This window comes from Orcinus orca, chromosome 3, assembly GCF_937001465.1.
Source record: "Orcinus orca chromosome 3, mOrcOrc1.1, whole genome shotgun sequence".
In the NCBI taxonomy this organism is placed as follows: domain Eukaryota; kingdom Metazoa; phylum Chordata; class Mammalia; order Artiodactyla; family Delphinidae; genus Orcinus; species Orcinus orca.
In genome coordinates, this window is record NC_064561.1 from 73,700,124 (window position 1) to 73,727,966 (window position 27,843).

Genomic DNA, 27,843 nt, shown 5'->3' on the forward strand with positions numbered 1-27,843 from the left:
TGCCCAACTACTTAATATAGATGTTAGCTCATACATGTTTAAAACTTCCTATATAGTTCCACAGAGAACTTCCCATTGGTGGCACTGCGTTGAGCCTAGCACAAGCCCAGGAAGACAAGGAGAACAGAAAATTCCAGGTGTTTTGTTTGTCCAGGTGTTTTCATTGTTGGAACGTAGGACTCCCCTTACAATGCAAATGATTTTTTTTCCTTGTCTATAAATAATGTTTTATTGAAACACAGTTGTACTCCTTTATTTACATTTTACTGTGGCTGCTTTTTGGCTACAATGACTGAGCTGAGTAGATACAACAGAGATCATATGGCAAATCTAAAATATTTACTCTCTGTCCCTTTACACAAGTTTGCCAACCCCAGTGCAAATGATTTTTTTAAACCCCATGTTATAATAAGATTCTGCTGCAATAAATTTATATCTCGATATACATAATATCTTTAAAACTGAAGGTAAAGTTTCTGTCTGTGCTCCCCATCACCGCTCCATACCCCAGCCACTACTATTGGCTCCCAACTTTCCTGTGTCATCTGCCCCATAAACTAGGAGTATCTCCAGCCTAACCACTGTACATTCATAGTTTGAATTACACTGGGATTAATGGAATATTTATATTCACTAAGAGGCCTCATTTGGAGAGCGTACAGTTAGGTGATGTATGCATGAGCTTGCTGCCACATGGTACAAGTTTATTATGTTAAAGTCATATCTAAATTGGAATAATCTGACCCAGTGAAGTTTGGATGGGGTAAAAGAGCCAACTTTCTGAAGTTGTAAAACCACTCTTAGATGATGCCAGCATTTAAATCGAATTAAAACTGTGGTTAAAGTTTGGGAACTTTTGACCTTATCTCTTTAACTGTGGTACATAACTGAGTGATTCCAGTACCTAATTTCTATAAACACCTGCTCTCAGTTTTTAGTACTACTTCATACATGCTGTTTTATAAAGGTATTTTTTTCACTTAAAATATATTGCAAATAGGGCTTCCCTGGTGGCGCAGTGGTTGAGAGTCCGCCTGCCGATGCAGGGGACATGGGATCGTGCCCCGGTCTGGGAAGATCCCACATGCCGTGGAGCGGCTGGGCCTGTGAGCCATGGCCGCTGAGCCTGCGTGTCCGGAGCCTGTGCTCCGCAACGGGAGAGGCCACAGCGGTGAGAGGGCCGCATACTGCAAAAAAAAACAAACAAAAAACACATATATATATACATATATATATATATGTATATATATACGTTATATAATATATATTGCAAATAATGTTCTATGTCATAAACATATTTCTATGATAAGATTTTTAACAGCTGCACAGTTGGTGACAGTATTCTTAAGGTTTACCCAGCCTTCCCAAGTGATGAACTTTGCTTTCCATTTCAGATTTTTTTTTCCTTTAACAGAAAAGAATATGCCCTCTGTAACTGACAATGTCATGGACATTACTAGGGGACATGGTCATATTTTCTTTAGCCAAACTGCAGAGCTAAGGGAAAGGGCTGATTTATATCTGTGGCAAAGCTCCTGGTCACAAAATTTTGATCACATCTATAAAATTCTAATTTCAGGTGAAAGGGAAGTATAAGTTTATTTTTTCTGAAAACCACAAAGGAAAGGAACAGGGATAGATACCAATGAGTTGCAAGCATCATTGCGTATCGTCAGTGCAAAAATCTTCTGGGAGTTGGGCAGGGCCAGCTGATCAGAGCACGGCAGGCTTCTCATGGGCAGAGCCACTAAGATGTTGACTGCTCAGGTCTGTTTTTGGGTTTCTGGGGCATATACGGCCTTGCCGCAAAGAGTGTGTTATCAGATATGGCACCTTTTTCAGAGAGGAGACAGCGTAAGACTGACCAACTGAATTAATTTTTGGATTTATTGCTAAGTGACTTACTCTCTGTACAGCAAACCTTCTGAATGTTTGCTTGATGGCAAAGGAAGAGAGAGGGTGTTCTTTTTGTTCCATCTCTACTCTCTTTCCTTGAATATCCTCCCCCTTCCCCACTTGATCCAATGGCTTTATGTCTATATGATGTTTTTTTTGCTGGGGGTGGAAATCTTAGTTCCCCAACCAGGGATCGAACCTGGGCCCCCTGCCGTGGAAGCGCAGAGTCCTAACCATTGGACCGCCAGGGAATTCCCTATATAATGTTTCTGATAGTTACGTTTTGTTTCCAAAGACCACTATGTATTTCATGGCAGACACTGAGGGGCTCCAACTGGCATTAAAGCATATTTGGAATCAGAGACCACTTAGAAATAATAATAATAATAATAATACTTACTGGACATTTATGATATACTCTTTGGTGTGTTACATTTATAATTTCATTTAATTCTCAGAAGAGCCCTTTTATTGGCTATTATAATGATCCTCACTTTATAGATGAGAAAACTCAGAAAAGTTAGGTAACTTGCCAAACCTCACACATCTAGGCAGTTGCAGAACTGGAATTCAAAGCTGGTCCATCTGACTCCAGATGCCATTTCTTACCTACACAGCCCTACTTTCTGTCTCAGTAAGTTTAGAAGTCAGGGAACTAGAAGAAACAACAAAATATACCTAACATAAGGCAAAGAGAATTGCTGACAAATAAAATACATCTCATTCCTTCTCCACGTTTAATGTCAGTTTTTATACCTTGGCTAAGAGTGCCCTTTATAAAGCTATTTGCTCAAGATTATCTTCCTCATACCCCGCCCCCATCATCAGATGATTTTTATTTATACCTATGTTTAAACATCATAGGCAACCCTCAGACTCACTGTATACTGAATTTGCCACCTGAGCAAAGATTCTTTTTCGAAGCATATTTCCTTTATTCATTCTCTGGTTTTTGCCAAGAAAAAAAAAGGACAATTCTCTCTCTTTTTTTTTTTAATAAATTTATTTATTTATTTATTTTTGGCTGCATTGGGTCTTCATTGCTGTACACAGTCTTTCTCTAGTTGTGGTGAGCCGGGGCTACTTTTCCTTGCGGTGCACGGGCTTCTCATTGCAGTGGCTTGTCTTATTGCAGAGCACAGGCTCTAGGGGCACAGGCTTCAGTAGTTGTGGCATGCAGGCTCAGTAGTTGTGGCTCATGGGCTCTAGAGAGCAGGCTCAGTAGTTGTGGCACACGGGCTTAGTTGCTCCGCGGCATGGGGATCTTCCTGGACCAGGGCTCAAACCCGTGTCTCCTGCATTGGCAGGTGGATTCTTAACCACTGCGCCACCAGGGAAGCCCAAAAAAGAACAATTCTTTTTGGCTTGCTTTTAACTTTTTTTTTTTTTTTTAATTTATCTATCTTTTTGGCTGCATTGGGTGTTCACCGCTGCGCGCAGGCCCTCTCCAGTTGCGGCGAGCAGGGGCCACTCTACGCCATGGTGCGTGGGCCTCTCACTGCGGTGGCCTTTCCTGCTGTGGAGCACAGGCTCCAGGCACATAGGCTTCAGCAGTTGTGGCCCCCGGGCCCCAGAGCACAGGCTCAGCAGCTGCGGCGCACAGTCCTGTCCCCCGCATCGGCAGGCGAACTCACAACCACCCGCGCCACCAGGGAAGTCCCACTTTTAACTTTTTGTTCCAGGTATTCCTCAGCTCTAGAATTGAGACAGTCAGGTCTAATTAGCCAAGATCAGATAAATCAAACTGAATTTTCAGATCCGTTGGTTATTTTGGGTTCTACAGAGTAAAAAAAAAATTCTAGATTTCTTCTAAAGGAAACGATATTCTGATTTAGTTCTGTACTGTTTATAATCATATATGCTTTACTTCACGGCTTGAATGCTAATAAGAGCTTCCTAGAATTCATTCCTTAAGAAGTTAAGTCATGGCATCTAATTATTTGGCAGGATGTTTTAAGTATATATAATTATATCTTCCATTTTTGTGGTGGTGGAGAGCCAAGTCATCTGCATCAAGAGAAAATAATACCTGCATTAATGCTACCAGCTAGGATCTCACAGCATTTTGGAAAAACCCACTCATTATAATCTAGGAGTATACTGAGTACTCAATACTTTTTAATCTGCCAAACTAACATCACCCCCACCTTTTTAGATAAGAGAACTCAGGCAAAGGGAAATTATACTGAGCCTACTCCATATTTCAGTCCTTTGAGGTCAGTTGTGTGAGTATGGCTGAGACCTTGCACTTGCGAGTATGAAGTTTTAAATCCTGACTACTACCTTGGGCAACTCCCTTCTCTTTTCTGAGTGCCTGTCTGCTTCTTGCCTGATGAGAAAGGACCACTTCTCACAGGTACAGGGCAATGGTGAATAAGATAGCACACTGGGCATAGCTTTATTTGTTTTTGGTTTTTTTTTTGCGGTACGCGGGCCTCTCACTGCCGTGGCTTCTCCCATTGCGGAGCACAGGCTCCAGACGCGCAGGCCCGGCGGCCATGGTTCATGGGCCCAGCCGCTCCGCGGCACGTGGGATCCTCCCGGACCGGGGCACGAACCCGTGTCCCCTGCATCGGCAGGCGGACTCTCAACCACTGCGCCACCAGGGAAGCCCTGGGCATAGCTCTATAATGACGGGCACCAAGTGATGATTTTCTTCCTCATTCATTCCACATAGTCTTAACTCTTATTCCTCTGTGTTTGGGGACGTTAACTGCAAAACATAGTCAGAAATTGAGAAAGTGGAATTGCAATTTCCAGCCCGGGTAGACCACGCCAGTCAGCCTCGTCAAGCAGGTTGTCTTGGATGAAGGAGAATTTTCAGTCCCACCATTGGCTTATTCTGGCCTCAGGGCCTTCTTCAGCCTGTTGGTCAGGATGATGTGGTCAAGGCTGCAGAGTGAGAGCTCTCCTCCAGCACACTACTGAGTAGTTGGGTTGGCTGCTATTGCGGGTAAGGAGTCTAGAAGACAGGGACCAGGTTCACCTCTTGCCTTGCCCTTTAAGGTTTAATGTCTTTTGTAAAGCTTCTATCTCTCAGGTCCTGTGGACATCATAATCGCTCTTCTGCCTACATATCCGCAGACCATCCTAGGAAGTACCGTTGGGAGAATACAAGCTCCACCAGGGTAGGGTACCGTGTCTGTTTGGATGACCCTTCTGTCTCCTAGTCGTGGATCTAGCACATAGTTGGCACTCTACGGAGCCAAATATTTCTGTGAAGGGAAGGACGACGAAATGTGAAAACAGTTCACAAATCTCAAAGAGATTCACAGCCAGACAGAGGTCCGATCCTGGGGTATCCGAGCTTTATTTAAAGCGCGGACCACTGCCGCTTCTAACACGACCGGGTCCCGGGCAGGACGGGTGCATCTATCTCCTTGCGGCCTTCCCTTGAGAAAGTAGGCCCGAGTGGGCAGGGGTTGGGGGAGGAAAGCGTTTCTCCCCAGGAGGAACCGGAGTAGGAGGAAGGCGCACACCTTGGGTACAAGGGGTGAGGCTGCGCAGGGCGTGCGGAAGCCAGGAGAGCTACGAGGCCCCAGCCATCGCGCCGGAAGAGACATCTAGGCCTGGGGACAGGTGTGTGCCGGAGGAGTCAGGTGCACTGCGCGGCCCTCCCCCGACAGGTACACCCTCCTCCGCCTACGAGTGACCTAATTACAAGGTGCCGGCCGCGCCCGGAGGCGAAGGTGGCCACTCCAACCAGGCTACCACTCGGCGCCCGTTCTTGCCCCCAAGATGCAGGAATCCCACGCAATTCCAGTGTTGTATCACAGAGGAGGCATGGGGTCGCATTTCTAATTTCCGTGATTTGATTTCAGTCGCCACGTGAAGAGCCGAAGCGTATCGCCTTAGAGAAAAAGTCTCCAGCAGCAAGGAGCCACCCTCCCACCCCGACTGCGCCTGCGCCACGTCCGCGCCTCAGCTGCGCAGGACGTACTGCTCTGGGATTAGCCTACTTCCCAGCTGCAAGCCTGGCCCCTGCTCGGTCTCGGTCTTCCCTTCCCCCTCGGCCTCTCCCTTCTGGAGGACAACGCCCTGAAGGCTAAGGTGTCTGTTACCAGCCTGCTACGTTGCGCCTGCGCCTCGGTCCCTAGCACTCCAGTCTGGCGGCTGATCCGGGCTGGCGCTGCAGTTGCGCAGCTCTGGTCCCGGCCCATCTACCCCGCCGCCTCCTGACGCCGGGCGTGACGTCACCACGCCGGCGGCCGCCATTACAGAGAGCAGAGCTTTGGGGCTAGAGTGAGCGGAGGACGGCCGCGGCCGGTGGCCGAGTACGGAGGGGCGAGCCAGCGGGCCAGCGCTAGTGCCGAGCAATCGCCAGTATCCGCACAAGTACCCCGGGAACCGGCGGCGGCGTGTGTGTGTGGCCCGTGTGCGGGCGGCGGCGCGGGAGGAGCGCGGAGCGGCAGCCGTTTCGGGCGGGTGGCATCATGGACGAGAAGGTGTTCACCAAGGAGCTGGACCAGTGGGTCGAGCAGCTGAACGAGTGCAAGCAGCTCTCCGAGTCCCAGGTCAAGAGCCTCTGCGAGAAGGTGAGCTGCACGTCGGATGCGGAAGCTGCGGCGGGCCGAGCCCGCAAAGAAGAAGGCGGCCATGGGGAGGGTGCAACATGGCGGAGGCCCCGGCCCCCCGAGCCTCCCAGACCGGCGCCCGGCGCGGCCCGGCGGCGGCTCCCGGGCGACCCGGCGCCCTCTGCCTCCCGCGCAGGGATTGGTTGTCGTTACCACCGCCGCCTAAAATGGCGCCGTTGCCCCAACTCCGGGGCTTCAGAGCTTCGCGGTCTTGGCGCGGGGTGAGGTGGCTGTGGGGAGCGGAGACCCTGTGGGTCAGGGTTGGGGACGGTTTTGAGATGTGGGTAAGAGAACTTGAGTTCTATGGCCTGGGAGTGGGGCCTGGGACTCAGGTGAGTAAGAGGCTTTTTACTTGTACTCAGACCTAATTGTTAGGTCCAAAGCTGTCCAGAAGCTCCCCGAACGGCCCTTGTAGACCAGATCTAGGACCTCTCTAAAGGTCACACAGCTTTAGCACTATCTTGGGTGGTTTGTGTTAAATTCACCGAGATATCTTTTCCAGAGACTTATTTGAAGCGTGTTTTTAAAGAATGTTAAAATCAATTTCTAACCTAGTTTCTACGAATGTCATGGTGGTAGTCATAGGGAGGAGTATAACTTATTTTTCATAGTCGGAAGAATGGAGAATTTGGTGAGTCATACTACATAAGGAGCTTTGGGATTGGAAATCAAGTGTCGGTTTATGATTTATATGCCGACTCAAATTGGGTAGTGTGAAACGCTTCTCTAAGTCTAACGTACTTGGCATTTTGCCATTTCTTTTTAAAACGAGCAACAAACTGTAAGAGCAAATTTTGTATCCTGGCTTTTCCTTGGAAAAGTTGTTTTTATATTTGTGACTTTAAATAGTGGTAGTAATGATAAGAATAGCTGTCGATTGAGGTTTTACAGTATCCCAGATATTGTGCTTAGTGTTTAAATAATTTATCTCACAGGTGTTGAAAATGGAATGTTGTAGTCTATTTTAGTAAGGCCGTTTTAAATTACCTATTTCTGATTTGTTTTTTCCAAGGAGTTGGGGAAACAGATAGCCTGTTGGGTTTGTCTTATAATTCAGTTTCCTAAGTAGACAAAATGATGAGCTCCACCGTGAATGTTTCAATTTACCTTTTCAAAATTAACTTTGCAGCATTTCTTTTTAGTTCCACAGAATTGTGGAATATCATATTAGCATTTTGTATTAGTGAAGAGTTATTAGAAAGCAATTATGCTGACTTGTTTGTGGCTTGATGTGAAAATTATGTTCATGAGTTTGATGTATATGCCCCTAAAACCGGCATTTTCAGAAACTATTCTGTGAATAATTGCAATTTAAGTGAGTCTAACTCAGATTTATTTATCCCATGCTTCGACAAAACTCACCTATTAGTTGATGAGGTGGCACATAATCTCTTGGAGCTGAATTTTAATGGTAGCATTGTAGTCTTTTGTTGCTTCTTGATCCTTAATTTGCTTCCATCAAATGAGGATAATATTTGTTTTAAAGGTTTAGAAATAGGCTTTTAAAAATTATTTAATGTATAGTGTTAGGTCTTAGTTTCTAGGTACTATAAGTGATGATTTTAATGACTTTTAAGGTTGAGTTTTTACTCTGTATAAGACTTTGAGTCAGTAGTTGGCTAGATGACTAGTCATTTGTGTAGAAAACATTGCAAGAGAGCAGTGATGTAATTGGAAGACCACTGGACTGTGAGTTAGAACGGGACACTAGTCCTCTTTCTGCCACTAACTAATTGTGATTGACCTTGAGGCAACCACTTCACTTGGTCCACATTTTCCTGTCTATAAACTAAAATTAAAATAGATGTTCCAAGTTTCCTTCTAATCTTAGATTATACAGTTCCATTTTAAATTAGTACTCTGTGTTTAAATATTGAATGCTTACTGGATATCCAAGATTGCTTACTTTTATGAGATGAATGAAAAGCAATGAAAAATAATCATGCTTATTCTCAAGGAGCTTGAATCTAGTTGGAAGTCAGTAGTAGATGGAACACAAGTAGAGGGTTTGTGTTGGAGACAATAGAAGATAATACTGGAGTTACAGTGGGGTGGCTGAAGCTTGATCCATCTGGTAAATGGTCGTTGTTTGCCACCTGTTTGTAAAACTGAGATGTAGTGAGGTTAATCAATTTATGCTTAAATCTCCCTTGCTCATCTACTGTGTCAAGATTTTAATTCTTAGAGCCAAAAAAAGGGAGAAAATATTTGAAGCTAGATTTCTAAAACATGAATCCTTTTGGGGGGCTATCACACAACCTTCAAACTTTTTAACTTGTAAGTATTCCAACTTTTGGAGCATTATTAACCTTCCAGACTAAGTTAATTTGAAGGCAGCTCTTTAGGTTTATGGGATAAGATAGGGTGCATGACTTGAAACATCTTTTGTACAAATCTTTTTAGTGAAGCAAAAGTTCTCATTAGTATAATAGGTTTTTTTTCTTTCTTTTGTTCCTTTTAAAGAAATGATACTTGGTGGAGATAGCTATTTGATAATAGTTGATTATTTTTTGATTATAAGAAGGAAAGTGTGTTTATAGACAAGGGTGAATATGGTTTTTATGTTATTAATTAGTTAAGCTTTTTTCCCCCCAAGATGTGATGAAAGTCTATATCAAAGACAGGGTTGTTGTGTGTGGGATATACCTTGTCATTTTGGGGATCATAATTTGTTGGTTGTTTAAAAATTTGCTGTGAGTGAAGCAGTTTTGCCTATAGTCACAGGTCTGTAGTCATTTACTACACCTGTATAACTGGACTGGTATGTTTCCATCTACCTATTGGAAGAAGTAAATAGTATCAGCTTGCTTTTGCTTTAACTATAGTAAACAGTCTTTTGTTATGTTCAGCAGTGGTTTCATTTAGGTATGATTTTTGGCTTTGTGCTTTCTTGTCTTACCAAACTTGTGGAGAATGTTGTTTGATAGCCAGGTTTTTTTTCCAAAGGAGTTCTTTGCCTAGGTATGCTGTTTTCCATTGCTGTACAAGCACTATAAATAAAATGCAGCATGAGTCTTCCTGCTAGTTGGATGACCTGCAAGTACTTGGCCAAGGTTAAATTCCTATATGAAATGGGTAATATATTTTTGTGAGTCTGTATGTGTGTTTAATTTAAAAGGTGGTTTGGCTTATTTCCATAAAGGTAATTTGAATATTGAGAACAAGCAGTTGTGGGGGGAGCATGATACAGAATATTGTTGTCATCATACTTTCACATACACAGTTCTCTTAACAGGTTTATGAGACAGTTATCCTCAGTTAGAGATGGAAACCACAGCTCAGAAAGATAAAGTGACTTGACTACAGGGGTTAAATTGAGATTGCCTAGGTTTATGGTTTGTAAGCCCAATGTTTTAGTCTTGCTTCACAGCCCCCTTCTCTTTTCTGAGGTAGTGTTAATAATGAAGACACAGATGAATTGGGGCCAGACTGAATTGTAGAATTAACAGCTCTGTAAAAGAAAGCATAATTTTTGTTCTTTAAAGCTTCCTATTCATGTCACATACTGTTGTCCCACTCTCTCCTGGAGGAGGAAACAGTAATTATTTTTCAATTTGGACGTGGCTAACTGCATTTGCCTCGCAGATAAGATTAGTGAGATGAAAACCCCAGATAATTTTCTATGTATTCTCAGATAGTGTAAATCATGATCCAGAGACCAAGCTCTAAAATACTCTAATAAAATGTAACTGATATTTAAATTTTTCATTAAGCTTGTTAAAATGCCTTTCTTTTTATCCTCATAGCTTCCACAGTCAAGGCTGTTTGCCTGTGTGTATTCTGTGATCTCCCAGGCATGAAGCGGTAGTGCAGTTGGTTTTGAGTTGACTTAATGAGGAAACACCAAAAAGGTGAACAGTTCTTCTCTTCAGACACACAAGTTCCCCCCACCCCCTGTCCCATTCTGCCTTTGTTTTCTCTATCAGAGCCAAGAGTTCTGTGTCTGCAAATATGGGCAGTAGGACTAAGGTGAAACTCATGCTATAGAAAGAATGATGGGCACTGGGACAGCATTTGAGTTAACAGTAGTTTGGTGTTCTTTTTTTCCCTATCTCATTGTAAGTCAGGTTTGTCAGTTACCTGTGGAGTATTGCTTGTTTAGTTTGGAGGAGATAAGCTAGGAAAACCAGGAGACATTGGGTTTGGGTTGACGCATGGTAGAGAGGGTTGGTGTTTTTTGTTTCTTTGTTTTTGTAAATTTATTTATTTATTTTTGGCTGCGTTGGGCCTTTGCTGCTACACGTGGGCTTTCTCTAGTTGCGGCGAGTGGGGGCTACTCTTTGTTGTGGTGCGCGGGCTGCTCATTGCGGTGGCTTCTCTTGTTGCAGAGCATGGGCTTTGGACGCGCGGGCTTCAGTAGTTGTGGCGCACTCACAGGCTTAGTTACTCCGCGGCATGTGGGATCTTCCCAGACCAGGGCTCGAACTTGTGTCCCCTGCAGTGGCAGGTGAATTCTTAACCACTGCGCCACCAGAGAAGTCCCAGAGAGGGGTCTTTTTTGAGGGCGCTGAGGAGAGGTAGGAAAAGTTATGTGAGGCATAGAACCACCCCCCACCCCTTACCATTTTCTTTATACTTTGACCTGTTTCTCTTATTTTCACCTTTTTCCTTACCCATTTCACATTACCATCCTTTTCTGAAAAAACCCTCAACCTGCCGTCTCCTACACAAGTGAGATCTGAAATGGACTAGAACTGGGAAGGGGAAAGATTTTGTTTGTTGTTTAAAATAGGTTTTCTTTCAGCTTCTGGAGCAGAAGTTGTAGAAGAGGCTGACAGAGAGAGGTCTGGTTGCCAGTAAATGGCTGGGGGTGGGGGTGGGGTCTGAAAATGTGAAGAGCAGTCTGGGATTAACAGCTTAATTTCTTCACAATACAAGGTTGCTATTGCCACTGATATATTGGTATTGTGGTTTGGAATGGATAGACAAAGCAGTGACAGAGACGTATGTATCTGCATCTGGGTGTTTTCTAAACTGTACATGACCAGCTGGCCAGTCACTCTGGCACACCCTGTTCCCACCTCTGCCTTAGTCATTTAGTTACTACCACCAATGGGAATTTTTACCTTTCTGTTGTTGAGGGGCCTGAAAGAAGGTTGAGAACCTTTGTTCTAGAGTGCACCTGGAAGACAAACATTACCTAGATAGTCATGCAAAGTGTAGTTCACACACAGGTTATGGAGTGTCAGTATTATTATTAACTGTGACAGTGTGCATTTGTTTTTGGAATACATTCAACCAAAAATTTTTTATATATATAAATTTATTTATTTTTGCAGTACGCGGGCTTCTCACTGTTGTGGCCTCTCCCATTGCGGAGCACAGGCTCTGGACGCGCAGGCTCAGCGGCCATGGCTCACGGGCCCAGCCGCTCCACGGCATGTGGGATCTTCCCGGACCGGGGCACGAACCCGTGTCCCCTGCATCGGCAGGTGGACTCTCAACCACTGTGCCACCAGGGAAGCCCTAAATTTATTTTTTATTTATTTCTCTTTGGCTGTGTTGGGTCTTCGTTGCTGCGCACGGGCTTTCTCTAGTTGCGGCGAGCAGGGGCTACTCTTCGTTGCGGTGTGCGGGCTTCTCGTTGCGGGTCACGGGCTTCTCATTGCGGTGGCTTCTCTTGTTGTGGAGCATGGGCTCTAGGCACATGGGCTTCAGTAGTTGTGGCTCGCGGGCTCTAGAGCACAGGCTCGGTAGTTGTGGCACATGGGCTTAGTTGCTCCGTGGCATGTGGGATCTTCCCAGACCAGGGCTTGACCCCATGTCCCCTGCTTTGGCAGGCAGGTTCTTAATCACTGCGCCACCAGGGAAGTCCATTCAAGCAAAATTTATTATGCTTCCTTTATATGTACTATTTTCACTATTTGTTGAGCTTTGTCTAAATAGTATAATTGTAGGGATCTGTTAGTTGTTTTGCTCTAGTAGCAGGGTTTTGGATTAGTCAGGAGGTTGAACTTGTAGTAAACTCCAGATAGGAAAGATTTTAGAATTTTTGTGCTAGTGGTGATCAAGTTAATTGTCTTTCTCTGGTACCCATCATCTGTAAACTAGCAGTAATGCCTGCTATCTCTGTTGAGTGGCTTTGATTTTCATTAAAAAGGCTTAAGAAGTGAAGTGCTTTAGGATGTGTAGAATTTTAGTAATGGAAAAAACCTCAAAGATCCTCTAGGCCAAGTCACCTTTCACAGATGAGGGAGGAGACTGAGACCCAGAGTGGTTGAATCTCATTCAACATGGATTGTAATGGTGAAAATTTTTAAACAACTGTGTATATAGCAACATTTCTCAGTTCAGTAGATTAACATTTTTTCCCTATGCAGGAATGATTGAGACTGTTTAATTCATGCACATGGGTATGTTCGTTAGTAAAGATGGAGGCCAGTCTGTTGCACGTGAGACACGCAGCTTTAAAGAAAGCAGTCATTCATTTTGGTCAGAGGTGAAGATGGTTGTTTTACAGAAGCAGATGGGAAAACATCACCTTACATATTTTCTCTTAATATAAATTTAGAATTATCCCTCATCCCTGACCTTTTCTTTCCATTAGGCCCTAAACCAAATAGTAGATACTTGTTTGCAGAACATTATGTGGAGGGTTATGATACTTTGAAAGTATTATAATCATACAGATTTTAATCAAAGAAGACAAATATTTCATAAAATATTAGAGGCATCTGATCAGTATAATTAATGAAAGACAAGTGGTATGAAGAAAGATTTGATAGTTGAAGACAATTAACTAAAGATTCATTTGCTTCCAGGGCTAGTAATATGTCCTACCCTATGTATCACACCAAAATAAAAATCTAGCCACATACACTAATTTATCATGAACCTTAAATTTTTTTTCCACATTTATGAAAATCAAAGAAACCTACCATTGATTCATAAAAGCAGTATGAAGCAAAATGAAATTCTCTTAGGATATTGAAAAGCTTGATTCTTGCTTGCAAATTTAATTATTTTGCTTTTTATTTTCCATGCCTGATCAGGATGTGTGTCATGGTTGCTTGACCCTACAGGTATTTTATATTTTTTGGCTGTGCCATGCGGCATGTGGGATCTTAGTTCCCTGACCAGGGATCGAACCTGTGCCCCCTGAAGTGGAAGCACGGAGTCTTAACTCCTGGACTGCCAGGGAAGTCCCAATTATTTTGCTTTTTAAAAAAGTTTTCAAATGTCTTCAGTTTTTACTTGAACTGAGAAGTAAAATTCAAAGATTAATTATTGCTTTTTTTGTTTTTTGTTTCTCTTCTCTTATGTCTTTATGGCTCTATTGGTAGAAGATGTATTCAACTGGGATTAGAGTATGAAATGTTAAATTTACTTAACTAGATTTCTAATGAACATTATAATTAGTAATCAGATTTTTAATAGAAAAATATCTAAGAACATTTGGCTCCCTATGAATACTCAAAGAATGTGTGTGGACACGTTGTACAAGAGGAGAAATAACTGTTACTGTATAAACATGGAATAAAAAGTTCAAACCCTGAAATTAAAAGTTCCAGTTAAATTAGAAGATAACACTTTATATCTGAAATAGCTGAGAATGGATACAGTCTTACATTTATTACTGCACAAGTTAGGCATAGGTCCAGTGGTACATAGGCAACAAAAATTGTTAATATTGTTTTGCTCTGTAAGCCCACAATTGAAATTTTCCTGAAAGAAAATAATTCAAATAAACAGTAATACATGTGTAGATCTGTTCAGGAGCATATTATATAGTGGTTTACAATGATCACTGTAATGCTGTAGGAAATTGGGTCAGTGAATATGAAAATTTAGGACACAGAATGAGATGTTGACCAGTTGTAAACTGTAAGGGAATACAAAGAAATAAGAATAGTTTTTGCTGGTGTGGCAGAATTGAGAAAGCATTCTTACAGTCTCACCGCTGAAATAAAGAATCTGTTAAGACTTTATTGTTTTCCAGTCATTTTACACAAAGAATTTTTACCTTGTAATCATTTTGTATTTTAAAATTGTTCCTTGATTTAATAAAAATGCATAAATACGTTTTGTTTTTCTTTTAATAATTAAAAATGCATTGCGTGGCTTTTTCTACTGCGTAAGTTATGTAGGAATGATATCAATGTTGTATATCCTTAAGGAAATTAATAGATACATATAAGTGGTTGGTAAATCTGTTGTTGGTTCATGTTTTTTCCTTTTACTTGTCTTCCTTGAAAAATCTTGGATTGGATGATCTGTTGGTCTTTTGGTCTGTTTTAAATCTGATTTGTTTGTAATTTCATGTTATTATGGTGGTTAGGTATGGTCCATATCTAAGACTTACTTAAGTCTACAGGTCATTGGCCTTATTACCTGATGTTTTTATAGGAGGTTGAAAATAGAGTGAGATTTCTGACTCCGAACTCAGAATGCTGAGAGGATGTTTATAATAAATTAATGCTCCTGAAGGTTGCTGGTCTTTGGGTGAATCTAAATTTTTAAATTTCAGGAAGGTGTAAAAATTTTTAACTTTCCACAGTTACTTGTGATAAGCTCTCATTAATGGAATTGCTTGTTCCAGTTTTAACCTTGTTCTAGGAAGGTTCTTCCCTTGAATTCATTCATTTCAGTCTGTATCATTTGACTGAATTTCAGTAGGGTTCCAATAAATAAATCAGTATGGTGCTAGTTACACTGTTTCTTAAAACTTGATCTTAATTCTTTTTTCAAATATGAATTATATTAGCTGAGACATTTGAAGTCCCTGAAAAATGTTTTAGGGGAAACAAAAGTTTGAGGTGTGTGTGTTACTTTTGCTTCTCTGCATGGTTCAGGTGACATGAGGCTTTAAATTATGGGAGTCAGAATACCAGAGAGTGAAAAGGTAGTTATTAAAAATTTTTTAGTCTCTAATATTAACTAAGTTACCTTGAGAGTCTGGTTGTACCATTTACTTTGAGTATTAAACCAGAGATTTGAAGTTGTATAGCTGTTTTTGAAACTGATGGTTGGTGAAGGCCTGGAGGAACTAAAGGTGACTCATTAGAGGTCCCATTGGGTGACCCATAGAGGGGGGTTCTATTAGGTGCTTCTGGGATTTATAAGGCCTGACTCCTGTGATAGAAAAAGAGATGTCTGAGAGAAGCTATGCTATGATTAGTTTTCCTGACTAGAATAATCTTTAATAAGGACGTCTACAGTCTTCTTTGTTGTGGTGTTCTGGGACTAGTGTATTTTGTGTAGTGATCATCTGAGAGCTGATAAGTTGAGACAAAACCCCCAAAAGTACGTTTTTTAAAAAAAATTTTTTTAATAAACTTATTTATTTTATTTTTACTTTTGGCTGTGTTGGGTCTTTGTTGCTACGTGCGGGCTCTCTCTAGTTGTGGCGAGCAGGGGCTACTCTTGGTTGCGGTGCGTGGGCTTCTCATTGCGGGGGCTTCTCGTTGTGGAGCACGGGCTTAGTTGCTCCACGGCATGTGGGATCTTCCTGGACCAGAGCTCGAACCCGTGTCCCCTGTATTGACAGGTGGATTCTTAACCACTGAGCCACCAGGGGAGTCCTGCAAATTTCTTTTAAGTAGGACCTATCATTTCATTCATAGCTGTTTTCATTAGTATGCACTAGGTGCTGAAAACATCAGTCCTGGTATTAATTCCAAACAGGTTTAGTAATGGAATATGCCTAGTGAACTTCCACTTTTTAGTAATAATAAATTGGGAAGTTGGAATTACTGTAGAGAGATGGATTATATGTATTTCTTAAGAAATATCTCTTTTTGAAACACAGTGGAAATTTTTTCTAAATTTAAAAATGTTAGATGAAATTAATAACTAACTTTGTGATGTCAATGGTTGGTAAATGTCCTGAAATAGGCTTCCCAAAATGTTTGGAGACTTGAAAATAGTGGTTCTTAAACTTGGCAGCACCTAAGAAAGCACTAGTGTAGGGTAGGGAGGGGAGACTTAAAAAAATTATTGACGCTTGGATCCCACAGACAAAGATTCTGACTTAATTGGGAGAGGAGTAGTTTGGGCATCTGGATATTTTTAAAGAGCTTCCCAGGTCATTTTTTAATGTGCCGCTAAGGTTGCATACCACTACCTTAAAACCAGTCCTTGACATCCTTGGTTGTCACTCAAAATGTAATGAGCAATGGCTCATTAGCAACAATTCTCTTATGATATTTTCACCTGCATATTGCAGTGTGTTGCTTTCCCTTGACCCAGCCTCCCACTGTACATTCTGGGACACCATTCCATACTGCTGATCCCAAATAGAAGATGCTCAATAAATGTTGATTGGGTATATGAAGTAAAACACTTTATTTGCAGCACACACGTGGGATCTAGTTCCCTGACCAGGGATCGAACCCAGACCCCATGCATTGGGAGCGCAGAGTCTTACCCACTGCGCCACCAGGGAAGTCCCCTGAAGTAAAACACTTTAAACCCATTCTCAGAACAAATTACTTCTACCTTCTTGGCTTAACTGACTCTCCCTGAGGAAGTCTTGTACCTTCTCTAGTAGCCCTCCCAGGTGGATGGGTTCTGCATCCTTCTATTTGAGGATAAAATTCCCTGTGTTTTTCAGGCTTCTGTCCTCTACCTAGATACCTGGACATTTTTCCTTACGGTTATTACCTGCTATTTCTTCATTCTCCAGAGAACTTGGTACCACTTTCCAGGTTTGTACTTATGCTGTTGTCCTGGCAGACATCCATGGCTCTCCCTAAAGATGACCTGTCTCAGTTTAAGTTCTTGATTCCCTCAAAATATATATTAAGCGCGTGGGGCATTGTTCTAGCGAGGTGCTGTGTAGACAATGGTGGATAAAATGAATCTGGTGATAATTTTTTAAACTGTCACTTTGATTGTTGCATGGAAATTAAATTGGAGGCAGGAAGACTAGAAACAGGGAGTTTTTTGTGGAGGCTAGCACAGTAATCCAGGTTAGTTGATGGTGTCTTGGACCAGGATATTGGCAAAAAAGATAGAAGCATATGGATTGAGATGTTTTGGAAGGAGACTAGGCAAGACTTGTCGGTGGGTTGGTCCCTGAATACTGGTGGGTGGCCTTTAAGCTCTACTACACCTCAGATATCCATATCCACAGCCCTACCTCTGAAATCCTTAATTCACTAATCAGATTTTCTGCCAGTGGATCTTTGTTTTAATACTACTTTGATTAGACTTGTTTTCAGTCCATATCCATGCTCCATTCTCCTCCTACATTTCCTAGCTGGGTGACCAACTGTCATCATGATTTGCCTGGGTACAACTGAGGCGTTTCCTGGGAAGCAGGACTATCGGTGCTAAAAACCAGGGTAGTTTGTCAACCTGACCCCACCCCAGTCTGCTCTCTTCTCTACTCTTGCGTGCTATGCTTTAGCCATGTTAACCTTTTCTGCTTAACTCCTTGGACTTTATACGCATGATTGCATCTGCCGCTGTTTGATGTCCTCCAGTTTCCTATTCCCATCCTATTTCTGTACCTCCCGCCCATTATTTGCACCTCAGGCAGTTTTCATAGCTCTCAGTTTTTGTGAGCCCGGAACACTGCTGCTTACTCTAGCATGTCTTAGCACTTGGCCCTTTCTTTTGTAATGATCTTTTATTTATTGTCTGCCTCTCCTGCTCCACTGTGTGTGTTTATGGGCTGTCTTGTTTGTTGTGATATCTTAAAAAGTGGCCTCCACCAGTTACTCTCTCCCTTTCTTCCATGGCACTTAATACAGTCTGTACTTTGTTACTTGATTACTTGTTTGTGGTCGTTCCCCTATACCCCCTCCCCAGCCCTGGTGTGGGAATGATCTATCTTTATCTTGTTCACTATACCTCCAGGGGCTAGCACAGGGCCTGGCACAGAGTATCACTCATGGTTGAGCAAATGAATGATTATCTCCCGGTTCTCTTCACAGTTTTTGGCATACAATAAATGATCAATAAATGTGTGTTGAAATGAATAAAAGAGTTTCTACTGAGTGGAATATTATGTTGCTCTTAAAAGTGATGTTTGAATTTGTGGTTACATGGGGGAATGCATAGGATGCCAAACGGTTTTCTGAAAGCAGCATAAAAACCATGTATATTGAATAGTCACAGTTGTAAAATAAGAAGTTTATGTTTTGATATAAAGAGGATAAAAAACCCAATATACAGACAAAATTTTAATGTCTTCCAAAAGTCTTTTTTTTAAAGTAGGACTAAGAAACCTCTCCTCGTAGCCTGGAATCCTAGAGTGCATTGTAGTTAGAACTCTAAAGCTCAGGAACTAGGTACCTGAGTGTCTTGCTCCATTTTCATTGATTGTATATGGCTGCTAATCATGATCTCTTTAGCACTTAGATGGCAACTGATAGATCTAAAACTCATGATACTGATGAGAGGAATGGGACTATGTATCTTGATACATTTTTTTTTTCTAGGTATCAGAGGTGAGATAGCTGGTGGATAGGTTCCAGGCATGTCTTGCCCCCTTATTTTAATGGGATCGTAATTGTCTGCAGTTTCATCTTATGCTGAGTCTGCCCTTTAAAGCTATATTAAGGGTAACTTAAACATACCTTATGTGTAAGTAAACATATCTTTGTTAATGTTTTTTAATGTGAAATGTCTTGGTTTATTTTTCTCTATCTGTAGGCTAAAGAAATTCTGACAAAAGAATCCAATGTGCAAGAAGTTCGATGTCCAGTCACTGTCTGTGGAGATGTGCATGGGCAATTTCATGATCTCATGGAACTGTTTAGAATTGGTGGCAAATCACCAGATACAAATTACTTGTTTATGGGAGATTATGTTGACAGAGGATATTACTCAGTTGAAACAGTTACTCTGCTTGTAGCTCTTAAGGTAATTTCAATTTTATGTTTGAGCATTTTGAACTGGGTATGGCAGTCCTCTTGAATGTCCTTTTTTACCCAGTGATTTGTGGTTTTCTCCATCTGCGTGATAGCTTTTAGAATAAATCCCCACATTTAGGAATTTAGATATTCAGGTTTGGGACTTAATAAATCATAGGTCTATCTTCATTCTGAATGAGGGAATGGTACAGAATAAAAACAAGAAGGTTATTTTCTAAGGAAGAAAATGCCTCATGATTTAAAAATGCTAGAAGGCTGATTAAATAGAAATTTTAGTTCAGTAGTTTGGGATATGAGAGGTAATATAATTACCTTTCTAGGTATTTTTGAAATATTCTAAAGGAGCAAAATATTTCAAATATTGGCATGTTTATATCCGTTGACACAGTAATCATATAATTAAAATTGTACAGAGGAAGAAGTTTAAGAGGAAAAGAGCTTTACTTACATGAAAACATAAATTGTAGCATCTTAAATGTCAGAAAGAATTGATATAAATATCTAATGGTAAGTGAATTTCTAAATTATGGCTTACCTCAATGGAATAGTTTGCAGCCATTAAACATGACATAATCTAGAACAATAGAAATGATAATTAAAGAAAGCATGTTGTTTTATACCAGTTGTAGCTTTGGGAAATATACAGAGGTCTGAAGGTGAAACACAAAATGGTAAAAAGCTTTTTTGAGATGACCTTTCTCCCTTAAAAGAAATTATTTGACTTTACTTTTGGGGAGATGATTTTATTTTAAAGAATATGTAGAATGGTAAGATGGCTGCCAGCGTCTTCTAGTACTGGAGAAGCAGTGAGATGTGGTTTTGGCAAGAGCTGAAGTTTAGGCAATTAACAAAGTGTAAGTGTTCATGAAGCTACAGGTCTGAATCATGTAAAGTGCTACAAAACATTTTTGGAGGTCATTATGTTCTGCATCTGTAAATTGAAGGAGTTGAATTAAATGATGGAAAGTTTCTGCAGTGACTCTAGATGCCATGAAAGCAGCCTTGCAAGCTAACCTGCACTTAAAGCCCAGGATGAATCCCAGTGCTCAGAGGAGGAATAAATATGCTACCTTTAAGAGTTCACGTTTGTGTTATGCGCTGAATTGTGCCACCACCACCCCTTCCCCAAATTCATATGTTGCAGTCCTAACTCCCAGTACCTCAGAATGTGACTGTATTGGAGGTAGGGCCTTTAAAGAGGTAATTAAGGTAAAATGAGGTCATACAGGTGACCCCTAATCCAATATGACTGGTGTCCTTATAAGAAGAGATTAGGACACATACAGAGGGAAGATGAGAAGACACATGGAGAAGATGGCCGTTATCTAGCCAAAGAAGAGAGGCCTTCAGAAGGAACCAACCCTGCTGACACCTTGATCTTGATCTTGGACTTCTAGCCTCTAGAACTGTGAGGAAATAAATTTCTGTTCTTTAAGCCTTCCATTCTGTGGTACCTCGTATGGTAGCCCTAGCAGACTTAATACAGGGGAAAGGAAACTTAAGCAAATAGTGCTGGAACAGTTGGGCATCCATATGCAAACAATGAACTTAGCTACCTCATACCTTACAAATGGATCAACGTCAGTCATAGATCTAAATATGAGTGCTAAAACTGTGAAACTTCTAAAATAAAACATAGAAAATCTTTGTAACCTTGGGTTTGGCAAAGATGTCTTAGATATGATACCAAAAACACAAGCCATTAAAAAACTGATAAATTGGACTTCATAAAAATTGATTTTTTGTTCTTCAGAAGACATCACTAAGAAAAAAGTACTTGTATTCATATATATATTTTTAAAACGTATAAGACATAAGTTTTAAGTGGACAAAATATTTGAATAGATGTTTCACACAAGAAGATATATGAATGGTCATTAAGCACATGAAAAGATGCTCAAACCTTAGTCATCAGGGAAATGCAAATTAAAGTCAGAATCAGGCCCATTAGAATGGCTTTCATCAATAAGGCTAGTAATACCGTATGTTAGTGAGTTTGTTGGAGAGATTAGAAACTTAGGAATCTCTCCGAGAAAAATGAAAGCATATATGCGTACAGAAACTTCTTATATGTGGTATGATCATAAGAACATTATTCATAATAGCCCAAAACTGCAGACAATCCAAATGTTCAGTCTACTGGTGAATAAAAAACCAAAATATGGCTATATATGGTATAGCCATACAATGGAATACTGTGCAGAGCAGTAAAATGAGACAAACCACTGATCCATTCACAGATGAGTCTAAAAAATATTCCGCTAAGTGAAAGAAGCCAGACACACAAAAAAACTACATATTGTATTGATTCCATTTATATGAAATTTCTAGAGAAAGCAAATCTCAAGAGACAAAGTATCGGTAGTTGCTGAGAGTGGGAGTTGGGAGTGATTGCAGACAGGCACGAGGGATCTTTTTGGGTTAATGGAACGGTTCTAAAACTGGATTGCAATGGTGGTTGTGTAATGTAATAAAAAAAACTCATGGATGGAGTTTTGCAGCTGGTGACTATGCGTGGGATAAAGTTAGTGGTAGTGAGAGTTTGATTTTAGTTGAAATGGGGTTGGCAGATACCCCATGGGATAAATGATCTGTAGGTGTGATTTCACTTTTGTGTGATGTAGGGGTGTGGGATGTTTTTTCCAGCAAAGTTGGAATTCTGTTTCCCTGTAGAATGTTTGCTGGATTTTTATTTGGTTTTTGAAGGAGCCAGCCGTTCATGATTTCACATTTGTTGTTTCAGGTTCGTTACCGTGAACGCATCACCATTCTTCGAGGAAATCATGAGAGCAGACAGATCACACAAGTATATGGTTTCTATGATGAGTGTTTACGGAAGTATGGAAATGCAAATGTTTGGAAATATTTTACAGATCTTTTTGACTATCTTCCTCTCACTGCCTTGGTGGATGGGCAGGTATGTAGGTCTTCTTGAAACTTACATTGGTGATTATTTTCAAGAATCTGCTTTCTTACATTTAGGTGCCAGTAACTTGTTTTTCCATCCTCACATCCCTTTGGGATTCTTCTATGAAGTGCAGTCTTTGTGAGGGGCACTGAACTATATGTTGGGACCACAGGGGGATGGAAGATGTAGCCCGTCCATCCTTTTGGGTTGTTTCTGGACATGTCGGGGAGATGTAATTAGCTATTTACTGGTCCCAGTAGAGCAGCAGTGCACAGAAGAAACTGCAAGAAAATTCTGTGAGAAGGAAGATAATTGTCTATGATGGAGGGTAAGGTCAGAGAAATGTTTTCTTAGAAGAGCTGATTGGGGTTTGGGTGCAGTAGGGATGGTTTATCAGGAAGAAAGGGAGTGTATTCCATAGTTTAGAGTGGGAGGCAAGAAAGAAAGATCTGCAGAAACAAGCCTGGTTCTGGGAGAACACAGAAACACCAACAGGGCCAAGTGATGTGGGCTACAGCCTGCAGCTTAGTCCACAATGTTTGTAGTTTATTTTAAATGAGGGTAATGTTGTAAACCACTCTTTTCAGATCTTCTGTCTACATGGTGGCCTCTCACCATCCATAGATACACTGGATCACATCAGAGCACTTGATCGCCTACAAGAAGTTCCCCATGAGGTATTGACCTTATTTTTGGTAATAAAATCTTTTCAAAAAACTTTTTAGAGAGAGGAAATATTTAATTGTAACTTAGTTCATTGTATGTATTTTCTTGTTTAATTCTCAAAAATGATCATGTGGTATGAGCACTGTTGTTGACCCCATTCTTAAGAAGCTAAGGTTAAGAAACCTACCAAGATCACAACAGCTCTGGGACTGGGTTTAGGACCTAGGTGTTGGTTGTCTTAAGAGCTTCTGCCTTAGTTACTAAACTCTACTGCCTAACATTGAAATTAGCATACACTAGGCAGATTAATTAGTTAGGGCTTGTTGCTATTGGGACTCATTGATGTAGGCTCTGCCTCTTAAAGACACCTGGAAGTAGTTTATTTATTTGACTCTATCTGCAAAACCTTTTACCATTTTCAGCAAACACCATTCAAAAAGTGACGTAGTAGGTGCTGCTTCTGGTGAATTACTCAGATCACATATTAACCAATTTTGCAAAAGGCAATCTAAAATATAACTTGCTTTTTAGGGTCCAATGTGTGACTTGCTATGGTCAGATCCAGATGACCGTGGAGGTTGGGGTATATCTCCTCGAGGAGCTGGTTACACCTTTGGGCAAGATATTTCTGAGACATTTAATCATGCCAATGGCCTCACGTTGGTGTCTAGAGCTCATCAGCTGGTGATGGAGGTATGTTCTGTTCTTTGATTTGATTTTTAAGTAAACTTAATGAAGGAAGATCTTAGGAAATTTTAAATTATATGATATAGTGAGAACGTGCCATGTATTCTTCTGATGAATTTGCCATTATAGCCTGAGCCTTTTCAGTAGATGCACACTAGAATTAAAATCTCAAACTTTTGATCCAAATGAAATTCATAGGTAAAATGTTTTCAGAGAATTCTTAATGACTGAGTAGTGCTTGGGGTTTAAGGCTGGGAAAGTAAGATGGGGGAGAGTGAAAAATAATATTTTATGGTCTCAGTTTTATTTCATGTATTTAACATGTGTATGTATGGAAGAGAGTTTGGGAAGAAATACACCAAAATGTTTAAGTGGTCCTTTGGATGATAGGATTACAGGTGATTTGAAAGAAGAAGCTAAAGGGAAATGGGCTAAATTCTTAGCATAGGACATTGATTAGCATACTTATAAAATTAGGGTCCTATTTAGATTAATATTAATACAGCTGTATTGTGATTATCAATAAAGTCTGACTTTGCTAGAGATAGGGAAAGAAATTTGTGATTAATACTTGAAAAGTAACTCATGCGTTCAGATGGGCTTTGAGACAATGAGGCTGGAGTTCCTAGAGGCGCCTCTCCTTTATACCTTGGGCAGTACAGGTAATACCTGTACTGACTGAGGACAGAATTAATAAGGTTCTGGTCTCCAGGAGTATGTGTCTGCCTCTACAAGGAATGGCCATATACTCATTCTTGTATCATGTTTATGGCTACTGCAATAAGAGAGGCTGAAGAAATGCTGTTATTTACTGAAAGTCAGGTATATAAGAAGTAGCTTATCCTTTTCTGATTGGTGATTTTTTTTAGGGATTTTCTTTTTATAGTAGACAACTTTTATACTTTTGGGAAAAAATAAATACGTTTGGTTCTTTTTTAAGTTGGGCAGAAGGAGTTCCCTGGTGGTCTAGTGGTTAGGATTCGGTGCTTTCACTGCCATGGCCTGGGTTCATTCCCTGGTCGGGGAACTGAGATCTGAGATCCCACAAGCTGCACGGCACAGCAAAAAGAAAAAAAAAAGTTGTTGGGAGAACAGAAAATTATTGAATCATCCAGAAACAAAGCAATACTTTTTAAAAAGCCTTTTGGGCAGAAGGGGAGATATTTTTTTCCCCTCTTGAGAGAAGTCACATTTAGTTGTGTAAATAAGGGAGTAAAATAGGGGATTATTTTCTGTTCTTTTCCTTGTAGGGATATAACTGGTGCCATGACCGAAATGTAGTAACGATTTTCAGTGCTCCAAACTATTGTTATCGTTGCGGTAACCAAGCTGCAATCATGGAACTTGATGATACTCTAAAATACTCTTTGTAAGTATATACACTTGAGTCGTTGGTTACCATTACTTGAATATATTAGTTTTAATGTGAAGTTGAACAGTTCAAGAGCTTATGCTAAATCCAGATTCCAACTGGATTTTTTTAAGTTTCCTTTGAAACACATCAACAGAAACCTAGATCCTAATATGAATTATTAGGGATTTAACTTTTAAATCCATGTTTTTATTGTAGAGTTAATAAAATATATCCTGAGGATGAGATAATAGATAACAGTACCTTAGGCTCTTTAAACTTTATTTATTTAGTAGAATCCTTCTTTCAAATGGTCTTAGAAGGAACTACAGATATACAGAAGCATATCCTCTAGCTGAAGTTGCCTTGGTTCTTTGAGGAGGCGTGCAGCCAGAAGACCCTTATTAAATGCATGATTAGGGTTCTCTTAATACATTAAGTTATTGGATGGGGGGAAAATGTAAAAATCTGCACGGGGATGAAATGTACAACATGGGGAATATAGTAATATTGTAATAACTGTATGGTGACAGGTGGTAACTAGACTTATCTAGATCATATAATTAATGTATAGAAATGTATAGAATTAATTGTATAGAATTAATGTATAGAATTAATATATAGAAATGTATAGAAATTTCAAAACACTGTTTTACTTTTGGAACTAAAGCAGTGCTGTAAGTCAATTATACTTCAGTTTTTAAAAAAACAAACTATTAAAAAAATGTGTAGAGTCAAAGACTAATATTCTTGATTTTAATTGTCAGTACATTGATGTCTTTGGAGTATGAACAACAAATATGTCTTGTTTTTCAGCTTGCAGTTTGACCCAGCACCTCGCAGAGGCGAGCCACATGTTACTCGTCGTACCCCAGACTACTTCCTGTAACGAAATTTTAAACTTGTACAGTATTGCCATGAACCATATATTGACCTAACGGAAATGGGAAGAGCAACAGTAACTCCACAAAGTGTCAGAGAATAGTTAACATTCAAAAAACTTGTTTTCACACGGACCAAAAAGATGTGCCATATAAAAATACAAAGCCTCTTGTCATCAACAGCCATGACCACTTTAGAATGAACCAGTTCATTGCATGCTGAAGCGACATTGTTGGTCAAGAAACCAGTTTCTGGCATAGCGCTATTTGTAGTTACTTTGCTTTCTCTGAGAGACTGCAGATAATAAGATGTAAACATTAACACCTCGTGAATACAATTTAACTTCCATTTAGCTATAGCTTTACTCAGCATGACTGTAGATAAGAATAGCAGCAAACAATCATTGGAGCTTAATGAACATTTTTAAAATTAAGTACCAAGGCCTCCCCTCTACTTGTGAGTTTTGAAATCGTTTTGTTTATTTTCAGGGATACTGTTTAATTTAATTGTATGATTTGTCTGCACTCAGTTTTTTTCCCCTTCTCAAATCTCAGCCTCATGTTGTTCTTTGTTACTGTCAGATCCTGGTGAGTTGTTTTGAACAGAACTGTTTTTTTTCCTCCCTCCTGTAAGACGATGTTACTGCACAAGAGCACTGCAGTGTTTTTCATAATAAACTTGTGAACTAAGAACTGAGAAAGTCAAATTTTAATTGTATCAATGGGCAAGACTGGTGCTGTTTATTTAAAAGATACATCAATTGATAAATTTTAGAATTTGTAGAATTCTAGGTAAAGAAAAATAAAAATCAAGGCCACTACATAATCTCTCTCGTAACTCCTTGACATTCTTCAAATGAATTTCAGGACTTATTTGTAGTCCAGATAGTACAATATGTCAGATTGCCAGCATGCTCTTTGTGGGTTCTTCTTCCTGCATATTGTCTGCAAGAAAGGAAATGAAGTCTCTGCTGCTTCAGTAAGACCTGATTGTAAAACCGTATAAATCGAGATTTATGTTTTTCGGGTTTTGTTTTTTAATGAAAAAAGCATGTTTTCAGGTAGAGGTTAACAAACTAAATAATGTATCTACTTATCAGTCACTGCAGTTTCTGGTTATAAATATTGCTATGTAATGTGGACACTGTAAGATGATTGACAGAGTGGTAAGTTCTTAACGAATATTTGTACATTACTTGTCACGTGATCTTAAAGTTAAATTTGTCTCAGATAAGATATAGCTGTTAAAGCATTATCCTGTATTATGCTCTTTAAATGATACTAGTTAAACCAAATAGAAAACTGTTGCTGGATCATGGCTTAGTGTTATGTACATTCACCCAAGGACAAAAATGGCATTTGAAATGAAGTGGCGGTGATAAGCACATACTGAGTTTTTCCCCTCCCTTTTATTCTTTGAATAGGATTAGAAAGTTAAAACAGGTTTTCTATGGAAACTAATACTTCATTGTCTTAAGCTACCAGGGTAGACTTCAAGACACTTAATCATTAATTGTGTGGGTATAGTAATAAAAGTTTCTTTGCTTTGTACTGTGTTGAACTTGGAACTGATGAGGAAATTTTTGCATTTCTCTTTCTAAGATGCTTGAAGAAAATACATACACAATATATATATTTTTTAAGTGGTCCACTTTCTATTTTTTTGGTAGCTCGTGGAGTTGATTGTCCAAAAGCCCTTAGTTTTTCCGCATTTCTCCCTTTCAATTTTACTCTTTTATGCTTTCATAAGAAATACGTCCCTTTGTCTCTTTTTTGTTTTGTCAGTTTATGCGTTTTCTTTCTGACCGAACAAATAGTTTATTAATGTGCAGTACATAATCCAGTTTCCAACTGATCTATTGATACCAAGCAGTGATTTTTCAGGTCCTGTGATCAAAATTGACTCCAAAAGAACGAGTATCTTGTAATTGGTGTGTTATTGTCATCCAGGTACAACCTCTCTAAAGTAGACCTTGTGGTTAACAGAAAAGGGCTTGTCGGGACTTCCCTGGTGGTCCAGTGGTTAAGACTCTGAACTTCCACTGCAGGGGGTAGGGGT

At 40.3% G+C, this 27,843-nt stretch overlaps 1 protein-coding gene across 1 annotated transcript; it reads left to right on the top strand.

Moving 5' to 3' along the window:
- The first annotated feature begins 5,966 nt into the window (after positions 1 to 5,966).
- On the top strand, positions 5,967 to 27,432 carry PPP2CA (protein phosphatase 2 catalytic subunit alpha). Its single transcript, XM_004282121.4, has 7 exons — positions 5,967 to 6,431; positions 19,071 to 19,280; positions 22,035 to 22,208; positions 22,787 to 22,876; positions 23,397 to 23,558; positions 24,803 to 24,921; positions 25,720 to 27,432. Exons 1-7 carry the CDS (start codon positions 6,330 to 6,332, stop codon positions 25,790 to 25,792), a joined length of 930 nt encoding a protein of 309 aa, XP_004282169.1. The 5' UTR covers positions 5,967 to 6,329; the 3' UTR covers positions 25,793 to 27,432.
- Positions 27,433 to 27,843: the final 411 nt, after the last annotated feature.

What these genes read in the sequence shown, in the direction of transcription:
- PPP2CA (XM_004282121.4), top strand. Translation starts at nt 6,330, where the DNA reads ATGGACGAGAAGGTGTTCACCAAGGAGCTGGACCAGTGGGTCGAGCAG. An exon ending in CTGCCTTGGTGGATGGGCAG is followed by an intron (nt 22,209 to 22,786) that starts GTATGTAGGTCT and finishes CACTCTTTTCAG; the next exon opens with ATCTTCTGTCTACATGGTGG. An exon ending in TACAAGAAGTTCCCCATGAG is followed by an intron (nt 22,877 to 23,396) that starts GTATTGACCTTA and finishes CTTGCTTTTTAG; the next exon opens with GGTCCAATGTGTGACTTGCT.